Below are 15185 nucleotides of genomic sequence, written 5' to 3'. Positions count from 1 at the left end.
AGAATTAGGAGACCACACCCAGGAATTAGGACCAGGAATTAGGACCAGGCCCAGGAATTAGGACCACGACCAGGAATTAGGACCACGCCCAGGAATTAGGACCAGGAATTAGGAGACCACACCCAGGAATTAGGAGACCACACCCAAGAATTAGGAGACCACACCCAGGAATTAGGACCACGCCCAGGAATTAGGACCATGCCCAGGAATTAGGACCACGCCCAGGAATTAGGACCACGCCCAGGAATTAGGACCAGGAATTAGGAGACCACACCCAAGAATTAGGAGACCACACCCAAGAATTAGGACCAGGAATTAGGAGCACGCCCAGGAATTAGGACCACGCCCTGGAATTAGGACCACGCCCAGGAATTAGGACCACGCCCAGGAATTAGGACCACGCCCAGGAATTAGGACCACGCCCAGGAATTAGGACCACGACCAGGAATTAGGACCAGGAATTAGGACCAGGCCCAGGAATTAGGAGACCACGCCCAAGAATTAGGAGACCACACCCAAGAATTAGGACCAGGAATTAGGACCACGCCCAGGAATTAGGAGACCACACCCAAGATAGGACCAGGAATTAGGACCATGCCCAGGAATTAGGAGACCACGCCCAAGAATTAGGAGACCACACCCAAGAATTAGGAGACCACACCCAAGAATTAGGAGACCACACCCAGGAATTAGGACCACGCCCAGGAATTAGGAGACCACGCCCAAGAATTAGGAGACCACACCCAGGAATTAGGAGACCACACCCAAGAATTAGGAGACCACACCCAAGAATTAGGACCAGGAATTAGGACCAGGACCAGGAATTAGGAGACCACACCCAAGAATTAGGAGACCACACCCAAGAATTAGGACCAGGAATTAGCACCACGCCCAGGAATTAGGACCACGCCCAGGAATTAGGACCACGCCCTGGAATTAGGATAACGCCCAGGAATTAGGATAACGCCCAGGAATTAGGACCACGCCCTGGAATTAGGAGACCACACCCAGGAATTAGGAGACCACACCCAGGAATTAGGACCACGCCCAGGAAATAGGACCACGCCCAGGAATTAGGACCACGCCCAGGAATTAGGACCACGCCCTGGAATTAGGAGACCACACCCAGGAATTAGGAGACCACACCCAAGAATTAGGAGACCACACCCAGGAATTAGGACCACGACCAGGAATTAGGACCACGACCAGGAATTAGGACCACGACCAGGAATTAGGACCAGGAATTAGGAGACCACACCCAAGAATTAGGAGACCACACCCAAGAATTAGGACCAGGAATTAGGACCAGGACCAGGAATTAGGACCACGCCCAGGAATTAGGAGCACGCCCAGGAATTAGGACCACGCCCTGGAATTAGGACCCCGCCCAGGAATTAGGACCACGCCCAGGAATTAGGACCACGCCCAGGAATTAGGACCACGCCCAGGAATTAGGACCAGGCCCAGGAATTAGGAGACCACGCCCAAGAATTAGGAGACCACACCCAAGAATTAGGACCAGGAATTAGGACCACGCCCAGGAATTAGGAGACCACACCCAAGAATTAGGAGACCACACACAAGAATTAGGACCAGGAATTAGGACCATGCCCAGGAATTAGGAGACCACGCCCAAGAATTAGGAGACCACACCCAAGAATTAGGAGACCACACCCAAGAATTAGGACCAGGAATTAGGACCACGCCCAGGAATTAGGAGACCACGCCCAAGAATTAGGAGACCACACCCAGGAATTAGGAGACCACACCCAAGAATTAGGAGACCACACCCAAGAATTAGGACCAGGAATTAGGACCAGGACCAGGAATTAGGAGACCACGCCCAAGAATTAGGAGACCACACCCAAGAATTAGGACCAGGAATTAGGACCAGGACCAGGAATTAGGAGACCACGCCCAAGAATTTGGAGACCACACCCAGGAATTAGGAGACCACACCCAAGAATTAGGAGACCACACCCAAGAATTAGGACCAGGAATTAGGACCAGGAATTAGGAGACCACACCCAAGAATTAGGAGACCACACCCAGGAATTAGGACCACGCCCAGGAATTAGGAGACCACGCCCAAGAATTAGGAGACCACACCCAAGAATTAGGACCAGGAATTAGGACCAGGCCCAGGAATTAGGAGACCACGCCCAAGAATTAGGAGACCACACCCAAGAATTAGGACCAGGCATTAGGACCAGGACCAGGAATTAGGAGACCACGCCCAAGAATTAGGAGACCACACCCAGGAATTAGGACCAGGAATTAGGACCAGGACCAGGAATTAGGAGACCACACCCAAGAATTAGGAGACCACACCCAGGAATTAGGACCAGGAATTAGGACCAGGACCAGGAATTAGGAGACCACACCCAAGAATTAGGAGACCACACCCAGGAATTAGGACCAGGAATTAGGACCAGGCCCAGGAATTAGGAGACCACACCCAAGAATTAGGAGACCACACCCAGGAATTAGGACCAGGAATTAGGACCAGGACCAGGAATTAGGAGACCACACCCAAGAATTAGGAGACCACACCCAGGAATTAGGACCAGGAATTAGGACCAGGCCCAGGAATTGGGACACACACGCACACAGTCAAAACTAAGAGGAACTTGGATCTGGAAACATTTAGTGTGGAAGCGTCTCCTGCGCTGGTGAAAGACAAGACCACAAAGGCCACTTTTAGCAAAGTCTTTTATTGCTTTGAACTAAGGGAAACATATACGTGTGTGTGTGTGTTGTAACATAAAGTGTGATAACAACATGAACAAAAGTAGAGGGAAAAGAAGAAAGTGGGAAACCAAATCCTAAGCATGAAGGATCGCAAGGGATTCATTTTGCTGGTTTGTTTCTAAGCAACCTAATGAGACAAGGATGAGACCCGGGATGTTGAACCGTGGGGACGTTCAGACTTCTGGACTTCAACTCCCAGAATTCCCTGATCAGCTGGCAGGGGGATTCTGGGAGTTGAAGTCCATCAGTCTGAAAGCTGCTGAATTGGAGACCCCTGGATTAGAAGGAGCTCTTTATTCTGTAAACCCCTGAGTAGCAGCCCCAGACCCTCAATGGCCGCCCCCCACCGTGAAGACCCCACAAGGCGTGGACGGAGCCTGCAAACGGGTCAAAAGAGGACCGAAGCAGTACAGGATTCTCCTTGCCTCACGACCACAATTGAACCCAAACTTCCCGTTGCTGGGGGAGACTGTTGCTAAGTGAGTTTTGCCCCCTTTTCTTGCCCTGGTTGCTGAGGGGGTCCCTGCAATTGTTAGGAACCTGGCCGTTAAGTGAACCCGGCTGAAGTCCCTTAAGACCCAGGTCCATTTTATTCAGTACCGTTCAGTCACTAAGTGAACTGTTGTAAGTCGAGGATGGCGAACCTTTTTTTCCTCGGATGCCGAAAGGGCATGCACGCACACGCTCGCCCATGCGCAAGTGCCCCCACCCATAAGTCAACACCTGGGGAGGGCGGAAACAGCTTCACCTGCCCCCTGGAGGCCGGAAACAGCCTGTTCCCCAACTTCTACTGGGCCCGGGAGGCTTGGGTTCCGCCCTCTCCTGGCTCCTCCCCCCCGCCAGAAGCTCTCTGGAAGCCAAAAACAGGCCCCCCAGCCTCTGTGCAAGCCAAGACCCAGCTGGCCGGCACACACAGGCCCCTTGGAGCAGAGCTTAGGGCAACGGCTCGGGTGCCACCTGCACCATAGCTTCGCCATCACTGATCTAAAGTCTTCCCCAAAAAACACCGTGAGGGTAGAGAGAAGGACGTCGGCGACCACATCCTGCTGGTCTTAATGGGGGACCCGCCTCAGGGGTCCAGGGTGGGATTTCAGCCCGAGGATCCACACCAGGTGGGTGCCTGCCAGGGACATCGCGTGGCCACCGTTGGGGCGCTTGGGGCCCCCTGGGAAGGCCAATGGCTCAGGGCCCCCCCAGATCGCAGTCAAAGTCCACGAAGGCCGCGGGGTCGGCCACAGGGGGGCTCTGGAGCTGCTGCCAGCCCAGGGCGAAGTCTGCCGGCTGCTTCCTGAGGGTCTCGGCATCGAAGCTCATGCCACGGAAGAAGAGGTGGGTGCGGAAGTGGGGGAGGCGGCAGGGCCGGCATTGGGGGTCCTGGCACAGGAGCTGGGGGGGGGAGAGAGGAGGGGGTGTTACCTGGCAACCACCGGGATCAGGGGTCTCCAGCCTTGGCAACCTTTAAGACTTCAACTCCCAGAATTCCTCAGGTGGCTTTGCCGCCCTGAGTCTTCGGAGAGGGGCGGCATACAAGTCAAATAAATTATTATTAATTATTATTTTTTAAGCCTCGAGGACTTCAACTCCCAGAATTCCACAGTCAGGTTTGATTTACAAATCTTAAAGTTGCCAAGGTTGGAGACCCCTGCCCTTGGATGATGTTCAGCTGGCCCACTTGCTCCAGACCCCCTCCCCCCATTGCAGCCCTCCCCTGCACGCAGGCTCTTGCCCCAGAGGTTTATTTCTGAGGCTGGGTGTGGAGGGTGGGTGCAGGGGCTTCCGGGGGAGAGGAGGCCAGTGGGTCCAGGTTGGGGGGGGGGAGGGGGCTCGGAGAGGGCAGCCAGGAAACTCACCTCGCTGAGCAGGAGACGGAGGCCGCAGCTGAGCCCGGCCGGGATGGTGTAGGGGCTGCGTTTCACGCTCCGCAACATGGCCAGGTGGTCTCGCTCTGGTGGGACAGGGAACTGGGGGGGGGGGCAAAGACCCCCATTGACCCCCAGTCAGCAGGCCCCTCCAGAATCTATATCTATCTCTACCTACCTACCTCCCTCCCTCCCTATAGCATTTAGACTTAGACTGCTCCACAGTGCTTTTATAGCCCTCTCTAAGTGTCTTACAGCATCAACATATTTGCCCCCAACTATCTGGGTCCTCATTTGACCCCCCTGGGAAGGAGGGAAGGCTGGTGAGATTCAAACCGCTGAACTACAGCTAGCAGTTAGCTGAAGGAGCCTGCAGGGCTGCACTCTAACCACTGTGCCCCCCCACCCCCGTGCAAAAGAACAGAGTGGAGCCGTGATGGCTCAGCCCCTGCTGTATCCCGCTCTCTTTGGTGCTTATCATAGAATCCCAGGGACCCTGGAGGTCATGTAGCTCAACCCCCTGCCCAAGGTTGAAGGATCCTCACTCAAACCCCAAACAAATGATTGTCTGACCCTGAAAACCTCCAGCCATCTCCCCTGGCTGCCCTCCAAATGGTGGAGGCAGATTCTTGGGGTACCAAAAGACCCCCCCCCAAAATTCCTTACCTGTCCCGTGGCCATTGCAAACAGCAGCACCCCCAGGGACCACCAGTCGGCAGCATGGGCGTACGGACCACCATTCAGCACTTCTGGGGCTGCCCCAAAGGAAGAGCGGAGGGTCAGGGATCTCGGCTGCCCACTCCCGGCTGCCCCCTCCTCTCCTGCCGACTGCCTTACCCATATACTGCAGGGTCCCACAGATGGTGAAGGCTCGCCTGCCCCACGGCAGATGCCGCGAGAGGCCGAAGTCAGCCAGCTTCAGGTGACCTGGGCCAGGTGGGGCATAAAACAGAGAGAGGTCAATGACAGGTAGTGTTACGGTTCCAAGTAGCGTCCAAATTTAAATCAGAACCCGAGTCAAAGCCTCCTCAAAAAGTTCCAATGTATTGCCAGAGCCAATACAGCCTGGATCTGAGCTCCCCACCCAGTTGAAAGTTCACATCCGTTGTCCCCCCACCCACAAACTTGTCACGGTCCCTGCTCAGATTGTGCCAGCGTGGCCAGTCCTCCTTCTGCTTCCGCCCAGGTGGGTGGGCACGGGATGGCCTTGATCCCCTCAAAGAAAGGAGGCTTTGTGGCTGCGTCATGAACCCCCCCCCAAGTCCCCATCCACATCAGGCCTCCTACAGATAGTGTGGCAAACCGTTACATTTATCCCCAAGGTCTGCACCAGCTTGACAGGTAGTCCTCAACTTACAACCACACTGATTCCAAACTTTTTGTCACTAAGCGAGGCATTTGTTGAGTTTTCTCCACTTGTGATCTTTTTTGTCACCGTTGTTAAGCGAATCCCTGCAGCTCTTAAGTGAATCTGGCTCCACTACTGACTTTGCTTGTCGCCAAAGCAGATCACATGATCCCAGGATGCGCCAACCGTCATAAATGTGAGTCAGTTGCCAAGCATCCAAGTTTTGATCATGTGACCACAGGGATGCTTCAACTATGGTCCTGTGTTGGTTTTTTCCAGTGCTGTTGTAACTTCGAACGGCCACTAAATGAGTAGTTCCAAGGAGAGGACTACCTAACCCAGGGGCAGGCAAAGTTGGCTCTTCTATGACACGTGGACTTCAACTCCCAGAATTCCTGAGCTACGATGCTTGGCTTAGGAATTCTGGGAGCTGAAGTCCACAAGTCATGGAAGAGCCGACTTTGCCCGCCCCTGACCTAACCTGAGCTGTGGACCTCGGCTGCCAGAATGGCTGGGCCTTCGAGCTGGACTGAAGCCCCGTGGCCCAGGTTTCGTAGAGAAAAGCAAATAGCCCAGAGAAATTGCGATGGCCAAGAGCATTTTGAACCCCAATGAGGACAGAAAACAATCTTTGAAATCCGGATGACAAAATTAATGATAAATAAATGTATGCCAAAACAAAACAGAAAGATAATTAAGAATTTTGAGTAAGAATTTGGCAATTGATGGTGTGTGAATTTGAATTTCTGTAAGGTGTTGAGGAAAGAAATTTAAAAAAATTATACCCGCAAAAAGTTGTCCAACCCACAACAGTCGTAAGTCACAACAGTGGTAAAAATTCATAAGTTATAAAAGTGTATAAAGGCCAGTGGGGAGGGGTGCTAAGTGTCCAAAGTGTGGTCACATGACCGCAGAGGCAGCCTGAGGATCTGGGTCAGAAGTCTGCTTTTGGGGGGTCGGTTGTAACTTTGAGTCATGGCAGGGAGGGGGGGTTCTCTCTCTGAATGGGCTGGACCAGGAATCCCAGGAGTTGAAGTCCACAGGGGGTCAGGTGCCCATCATTCCTACAGAGGAATCACTGAGTCTGTCATCTGCACCTCTATCACTGTTTGGTTTGGTGCTGCAACCCAATAAGACCCACAGAGACTTCAGAGGAGAATCAGAACTGCAGGAAAAACAATGGCTGACCACCTGCCTCCCACTGAGGACCTGTCGAATGCACAAGTCAAAAAGAGGATGGGGGAAATATTGACTGACCCCTTGCATCCTGGACACAAACTGTTTCAACTCCCACCCTCAAAACATCACTACAGAGCACTGCACACCAAGACAACTAGACACAAGAACAGTTTTTTCCCGAACGCCCTCACTCTGCTAAACAAATAATTCCCTCAACACTGTCAGACTTTTTATTAAATCTGCATTGCTACTTCTACTAGTTTTTTCTCATCCTTCCTATCCCCCATCTCCTCCCACTTGTGACTGCGTAACTGTAACTCCTTGCTTGTATCCTTAAGATTTTTATTAATATGGATTGTTTCCTCATTGCTTAGTTGACTCCTGTGACAATCATTAAGTGTTGGACCTCAGGACTCTTGATAAATGTATTCTGCTCAAAAACATCAAGGGAACCCTCAAAGGACACAGCTGGATCTGAAGGAATGAAATATTCTCCTTGAAGACTTTGTTCTGGAAAAAGTGGAATGTGCTGATAACAAAATGAAATTGATAGTCAATCAGTGTTGCTTTCTAAGGGGACAGATTTATCTATCTGTCTATCTATCTATCTATCTGTCTGTCTATCTATCTATCTATCTATCTATCTATCTATCTATCTATCTATCTATCCATCCATCCATCCATCCATCCATCAGATTTGTTCCACTGTAACATTGTTTTTATTATTGTTGTGAGCCTCCCCGAGTCTTGGGACAGGGGTGGCATACAAATCTAATAAATTATTATTATTATTAATTATCCATCCATCCATCCATCTATTTATTTATTATGCCGCCCTCCTCCTTAGACTCAGGGTGGCTTACAACATGTTAGCAATAAACAGAAGTTTGATTTACTTGCAGTTATATTATGTGGTTTAAGCGTTCCCTTTGTTTTTCCCCTCTTATATCCACGGAGAGCCTCTGCGCCAAAGACAAACCCCTTGTGTGTCCAATCCCACGTGGCCAACAAAGAATTCTATCTTCCATCTATGCCCCCCTTCTGGTCCAAGGGGCTCCTGGCAGAAGGGAAACCCCCTCCCCCTTTGCCGACATGTCTGGGGGGAGGGGAGGAGGCTCCCTTTTGGAGCATGGACGTCCTGGGCTGGAGAACAGCTGGTGGAACAGCTGGATCAAGACTGGCCTTGCATCCCAGCATCACCAGGGCAGCCACGTGCCTCCCGCCTCCTTCCCGGCTGCCTGGCAAGGATCCCACTTACGGCCCCATCATCGGTAGAGCCAGCCCTCCAAGCGGCCCTTCCTGGGTCCCCCAAATGAGGCTGGGAGGCCACCAGGAGACCCCTCCCTCCCTCCTCTCTCCCCCTCCCCCACCGTTACCTTGTTCATCCAAAAGGATGTTCTCCATCTGCAGAACAAAGGAAAGACACAGATAAAAGGACAAATTCAAAGGACAAAACTCAAACTCTAACTCAAGTCTAGAAACTCAAAACTTTCATCTCTACTGGTAGTAAAGATCTTAAAAGCTGTAGAACAATCAGGTCGACAGATAAGTTGACACTATTTACGACACCTGATAAATTTATAGGTATGAATTTATCTCTTCTTTTCTTTCTACTTACTTTTATTTTTAATTTTTCCTCTTTCCCTTTTCCCTTCCTTCTCTTTCTCTCTCTTTAGCTTTATTTCCACTTGTATATGTAAGCGTGTATTTTGATTTATAGCTGTACAGTCTAAATTCATAGATATTTGTACCACCAATATTCACATAGTCCTTTTCCTTTATGTATCCCCTCCCCTATCTTCAATAAAGATTATATTTTCTTTTAAAAAAACAAAGAAAAGCCAAAATTAATATTAATTGATTTTTTTAAGAAATTGGGTTTTAAAATATGTTTTAATTGTAGATTTCTATTTGTTGTGTATTCATCTTTGTTGAGAGCCGCCCTGAGTCTGAATAATAGGGCGGCATAGAAATAATAATAATAATAATAATAATAATAATAATAATAATTATTATTATTATTATTATTATTATTATTATTATTATTATTATTATTATTAAATAATTTATTAGATTTGTATACCGCCCCCTCCAAAGAAATGTAATAAATAAATAAATTTAAAATAATAATAATAATTATTATTATTATTATAATAGTCCAAAGAAAGCAGCAGATCCCAGATTAATTCCCTGAGGCCCCACATCCTCCTCCTGGGTTGGAGAGTTGCTTAAGGAGGGTCCTTGCTTGGTCAAGGGGCTGCCAACCACATGGAGGGGTGGGGGGCAAATCCTTTGAGAACCAGCCTGCCCAGCCCCTGAGCCCACTCCAAGAAACAATGGGAGGGTCCCTTACCTTGATGTCTCGGTGCACGATACCCTGGCTGTGAAGATAGGCTGCAAAAGAAAAGAGGGCAATATTTGTAATGGGTGGGGTCCTTGGGGGTCTCTGAGCTTGGTGGTTTTCTGCATCTCACGACCCTCCTAGGTAACATCATCTGTGCTTGGAGGGAGTGGGGTTAGGAGAGTGGAGGACTGAGGAGGAGGAGGAGGACTGAGTGGCCTTGGTGCACTCGGATCTTCTTGGAGACATTTCATGACCCAACTAAGTATTGTCATCAGAGTTAGAAGAGAAGAGGATTTGCCTGCAATTTATACACAATGGTAACATTCTGGAGGAAAGGGTGACTAATATTACTACGATGAATGAGATTGGTGAAATCTTTCATGTAGAAAAAAAGCAAACGATACGTAAAACTGGGGAAGGTTAACAATGGGCGTTGATATATGAATGGAAGCTATGATAGAAATGCGATGTTTTCTCGCTCTTTGGTTTAAACATGTAGAGTTGTAAGACGTAGTTACAAATATATATAACATACATATATATATAGGTTGGCTTTTTTTCTTTGTTTTTTGCGTGTATTGAGCCAGGGTGGCGCAGCAAGTAGAGTGCAGTACTGCAGGCCACTGAAGCTGACTGTAGATATGTAGACCAGCGGTTCAAATCTCATCACCTGCTCAAGGTGGACTCCGCCTTCCCTCCTTCCGAGGTGGATCAAATGAGGACCCGGATTGTGGGGGCAAGAGGCTGGGGGCTCTGTTAAAAAAGTGCTATTGCTAACAGGTTGTAAGCCGCCCTGAGTCTAAGGAGAAGGGCGACATAAAAATCAAATAGATAGATAGAAAGAAAGAAAGAAAGAAAGAAAGATAGATAGATAGATAGATAGATAGATAGATAGATAGATAGATATTGCTTTCGTTTCTGTGTAGGTCAACTTGCTTTTTAATATTTTCAATAAATATCTTTTTTTTTAAGTAATGTCATCAGGGTTAGAAGGGGATTCCCTGCAATTTACTGCTCCTTACTAGCCTGATGATGGTGATGACGATGTTCCCTACTGCGGGTCATGAAACGTCTGCGCGAAACGGCCAGCAGTTATGACCATTCGGGCCTCAGGTGATTTTCCCGGCTGACCTCCCCAGCTGGCTTTCCACGAGCAGCAAAAATCAATTCAGTGTTCGGACGCCTGGTTTAGTTCTACCAAGGCAACAATCTGTTTAACAACAGTGGCACAAGAGGTTGCACAATGGGGCAAAATTCCAGGGCACGGAAGTGTGGGGCTCATGCCAGGATTAGCTGTGCACCTTCCGCTTCATGTATTTAATTTTTACGATAAATGGTGATCACAATTTATCACTTGTACATACAATGAGAGCTTATGCACCGGAGACAAACTCCTTGTATCTCCAATAAAGAATTCTATTATTATTATTATTATTATTATTATTATTATTATTATTATTATTATCATCATCATCATCATCATCATCATCATCATTATTATTATTACTGTATTATTATTATTAATGCTTGTATTAAGTGGATTGGTAATCAGTGGTGGTGCTCCAAGACTGGGAGTTTTTAAGCAGATGTTGGACAACCGTCTGTCCGAAGTGGTGAAGGGTCTCCTGGCCAAGCAGGGGGTTGGATTAGAAGACCTCCAGGGCCCCTCCCAACTCTGTTGTTCCGATCCAGGGCAGCCGACTCACTCACCCAACACCAGCACCAGCTCCGTGGCGAAGAGTCGGACGGCCCCTTCGGCCAAGGGCCTGGCTGTCTTCCAGAGGGTGAAGAGGTCCCCGGAGCTGCAGTAGCTACACACTGGAAAGCATGGGGAGTAGGGGGGGGGGGGAGAACAGAGACCCCTCACTCTGGAGGCCTGGAAGCCCACCACCCGCCCTACTGCAAAGCCGACACTCCTCAGTCCGAGGACGTGCAGGGATCAGCCGAACGGAGGAGGGGGTGGGGGGTGGGGAGGGAGATTTATGGCTGCAGAGACGGAATTAATCCAAGCAGGGAAGGGGGATGGGAGCCAGCAGGGGAGAGGGAGGGGGGGCACGAGGGGGGAGTGGAAGGGGGGGTCTCTAGGCTACCTAAGTCCCCCCACCCCCGCAGATGCTCACTCACTAATGAAGAGATGGTGCTTCCCCTGCCAGCTGTCGCCTAAACAGTGCAGGAACTGGTGGCGCACCTGCCTCTGGGGGAGGAAGAGAAATGGGGGGGTCAGAGCCAGCCAGGTTTTTTTGGGGGGGGGGTTGTCACTAAAGTCCAGTGTTTGTTTTTTAAAGGTGTTCCTTGTGCTGAAATTTAATTATTGCAACTGCAACCTGCTAGGAATATGGGAATATACATACATACATACATACGTGTGTGTGTTTGTGTGTATATCATATTCTTGCCCCCCCCCAGCCTCACCTGGATGCTGACCTCCTGCTTGCACTGCCTCACGCTGTCCCTGCGAAGCACCTCCACTTTGGGCAGCACCTGTGGGAGACACGGGGGGGGGGTGTGGGGAGGGGGCTGAGTGGCTCCGGAGGCCTCGAATGGGGCTGGGGGATGTGGGGGGTGGGGGGAGAGAGGAGGGAGGGAGGCCCACCTTCAGCGCAAAGACCTTCGCCTGGGAGCTGTCCAGCACTTTCAGCACCGTCCCAAAGGTGCCCTTGGCCAGGAAGCCCAGGACCTGGCAAGAGAGAGAAGCAAAGGGGGGGCGGCCCAGAGACCCCCACCCAGAGGGAGGCTGCTAAGGTGGGACGGTGACGGGGGCTCGACCCCGGGGCTCCAACTGCCACTGGAGTCCAGCGCTATTCTGCTGCTGCACCTGGGTGCCCCTGTGTGTCCGGGTGTCGTGGGACTCCACCAGCGCCCACCTCCGTCCCACCTTAGCTGCCCCCTCTCCCCCCACCCCACGGGACTCCGCCCTCTGCCTGGGGAAGCCCTGCACCCACCTGGAGCTGCTGCTGCTGCGGGGGAGGCTGGAGGGGGAACTCGGGCAGGAAGAGGGAGGCCTGGGGGGCGGCATCCGCGGCATGGGGGCTCTCCTCACCCCCCGGCGCCAGCTCCCTCTTGGGGGGGCTTCGGGGCGCCAAGGCCGCCTCCAGTCCGGGCAGAGGGCCCCCCAGGTGGGAGAGGAGCCGTTTCCAGCATCGAACCCATGAAGCGTCGGGCGGGGCGCCTGGGCTGCGGCTCTGGGGAGGAGCGAGCGGGGGGTGGGTGAGGGGCTCCGCTTCATGTGGGATTCTTCCCCCCCCCCCCAAAAATGGGTCACACGCCTCCAAGAAAAGATCTGACGCCGCGTGTTCCCTTCCCAGCAGGGCACAAAGCATCGCCCGTCCCTCCCTCCCTCCCTGGCTACCTGGCAGGGCTGTTGTGAGGGTGGAAGGCCGGGAGGGGAGGCCGGGGAGACCAGACGCCCACCGGGCAGGAGGGGCGCAGCAGGAGAGCCCGCAAGGGCGCAGAGCCCGCAGGTTTTTCGGCGCAGTGCAAACAATTTGGGGGACGCCGGAGCCTCTTGGGCGCAAAGCCGCCTGGACTCCAAGTCCCATCTACAGGGCAGCCGTGCAGGGGAGGGGGGGCTTTCGGGGGGAGGGCGCGTCTTGCAGAGGGAACCCCCCGCCTGGGCGCCGCTTCATCCCCCCGGAGCCCCCCGCCCGCCCGCCCCCGGAGCCCCCCCGCACTTGGAGGGGTTTCTGGCGGTGGGGGCTGCCCAGTGGAGGGGTGAGGGGGGCTCATCCCCCCTCCCCTCCTCTCCCTCCCCTCCTCTTCCTCCTTTATTGCTGGGCTCCCTTAGGCGGGCGACCCCGCTCCCTGCCCCAGACGCCGCCCGCCCGCCCGCCCGAGGGCTCCCCCCGCTGCCGTGGCCGTGCTGTCCTTACCGGGCCCTTCGGGGGGAAGCGGCGCTCGGCGGGGTGGCTGCCCGCGACCCCCATCTGGGCGCCCCGGGAGGAGCGGAGGCCCCGCGGTAATCCCGCTTACGTAAAGCCCCGCGCCGCTAATCCCCCCGCCGGCCACGCCCCCTTATGCAAAACACCCCCGGGAGCAGCCCCGCCCCGTCGCCCGGCATTCAAGACCTTCCCGCGCTGGGAGGATCCACCCCGGGGGCGTGGCCTCCCGGAGCTCGCACCCAATTGGCCAGGGGCAGCCGAGCCGCGCCCACTAAGCACGAGCTCCCGCCCTGCGCGGCGCCCGCGGGAGGCGACTCGCACTCGGGCTGCCACGGCTGCGGCTGCGGCCCATGGGCTCTGCGGTGCCGCCTCTGGACGGCCGCGCTGAACGCTCCCCGAGGCGCCTCCGGAAGGCTCAGCCAGGCCGCCTCCCTGGCCGGCGTCCAATTTGTCTGCTCTTATCCCATAGGACGTCTCAGCACCCAACTAGGCAACCGCTTCAGGGCTCCGAGGGAGGAAGAGAGGGGGGAGAGGAGGAGAAAAAAGTAAGGGAAGAAATAAGGGAGGAGAAGGGGAGGGAGGGAGGGAGAGAAAGAGAGGAGGGAGGGAGGGGCACAACTGAGCCCCAAGTTCCCCTTGAGGGTCAAGGGGGTTTTGCCCCATTTTAACACCTTCCGTGCCTCATTCCGTCATGGAATTGCTCTTCAGTTGGCAACACAGTTACAATGAATCCCCAAAGTCATGAAGTGAGTCGCATGGTCATCAAGTGAATCCGTGGCTTCATTGACTTTGCTTGTCAGAGACTCACCCAAGGGGATCGTGTTGCCAAAAGCTTCTGGGTTTGGGTCAGGCGACCTTGGGATGCGGCCAGCGGTTGTATGTGTCAACATTTATTTATATTTATTTGACTTCTATGTCACCCAATCCCCAAGGGCTCAGGGCAGCTAAGCAGCCCCGAGTCACTTTTTCCCGTGCCGTCATAACTGAACGGTCACTAAACCTAACGTTATAAGTCAAGGACTGCGCGTCCTGCAGGGGCCTGTTTTAGGAGGCCCAGCAGCCTTTTCCCGCTATCTTGAGGGAGGGGGCTTGGAAACTCCCCCACCTGCCCCACTTAAAAATATCTTTATTAGCCATTTGAATATAAAAAAGAGACAAAAAAAAGGGGAGATCAAATACAATTACAAAGACAAGTTGGAAAAGAGAAAAAAGGAAGACACAGGAAGAAGGGAAAAAAGAGAAGGAAGAAGTAAAAATGGAAAAGGAAGAGAAAGAAAGTCAACTAACATGTTGACTATTGTTTTTACACAGCCTTTAAATTAGAATGTTAAATAGCTGTTTCTACGTTTCATAGTACAAGATTATTTTTTCTGAGTTATAGTTTTAACTTGGATTGTAATATTACATATCTGGAACACGTTTTGATGCTTCTTGTAGGTAAAGGGCAGTGATTAGTGAGATTTATGTTTTTAAATATAACAGCATTGCCAAAAAAGCATTAAGAATTGTAAACCTAATCTTACCTAGCTTCTTCTCTAGAAACACTGATTTATTAACGGGAGCATACGAAACATTCCTCAGACCTATTCTAGAATACAGCTCACCTGTGTGGAATCCACACTGCATATCAGACAACAATACAATCGAAGGAGTCCAGAAATACTTCGCAAGAAGAGTCCTTCACTGCTCCTCACGTAACAATTACCCTACTTCTCCAGACTTCAAATACCAAATCTAGAAAATTTACAACTACATCGTCTCCGAACTGATTTAACTGTTGTTCATAAAATCATACATCATAATGTACTCCCTGTCAGTGACTACTT

The 15185-nt window shown here is 51.8% G+C and overlaps 1 protein-coding gene across 1 annotated transcript; it reads right to left on the bottom strand.

The window, feature by feature from the left end:
- Positions 1-2698: 2698 nt before the first annotated feature.
- On the bottom strand, positions 2699-13420 carry RSKR (ribosomal protein S6 kinase related). The gene is made up of 12 exons (XM_070735491.1): positions 13351-13420; positions 12424-12663; positions 12075-12158; positions 11894-11962; positions 11606-11675; positions 11192-11299; positions 9491-9531; positions 8514-8541; positions 5448-5537; positions 5277-5365; positions 4602-4712; positions 2699-4137 (listed from the first exon to the last, which is right to left on the bottom strand). Exons 1-12 carry the CDS (start codon positions 13402-13404, stop codon positions 3934-3936), a joined length of 1188 nt encoding a protein of 395 aa, XP_070591592.1. The 5' UTR covers positions 13405-13420; the 3' UTR covers positions 2699-3933.
- Positions 13421-15185: the final 1765 nt, after the last annotated feature.

The sequence above is a fragment of the Erythrolamprus reginae genome, chromosome 1 (assembly GCF_031021105.1).
Source record: "Erythrolamprus reginae isolate rEryReg1 chromosome 1, rEryReg1.hap1, whole genome shotgun sequence".
Lineage (NCBI taxonomy): Eukaryota > Metazoa > Chordata > Lepidosauria > Squamata > Dipsadidae > Erythrolamprus > Erythrolamprus reginae.
The sequence above is the reverse complement of the archived record's forward strand: the minus strand, read 5'-3'. Positions and strand labels throughout refer to the sequence as shown.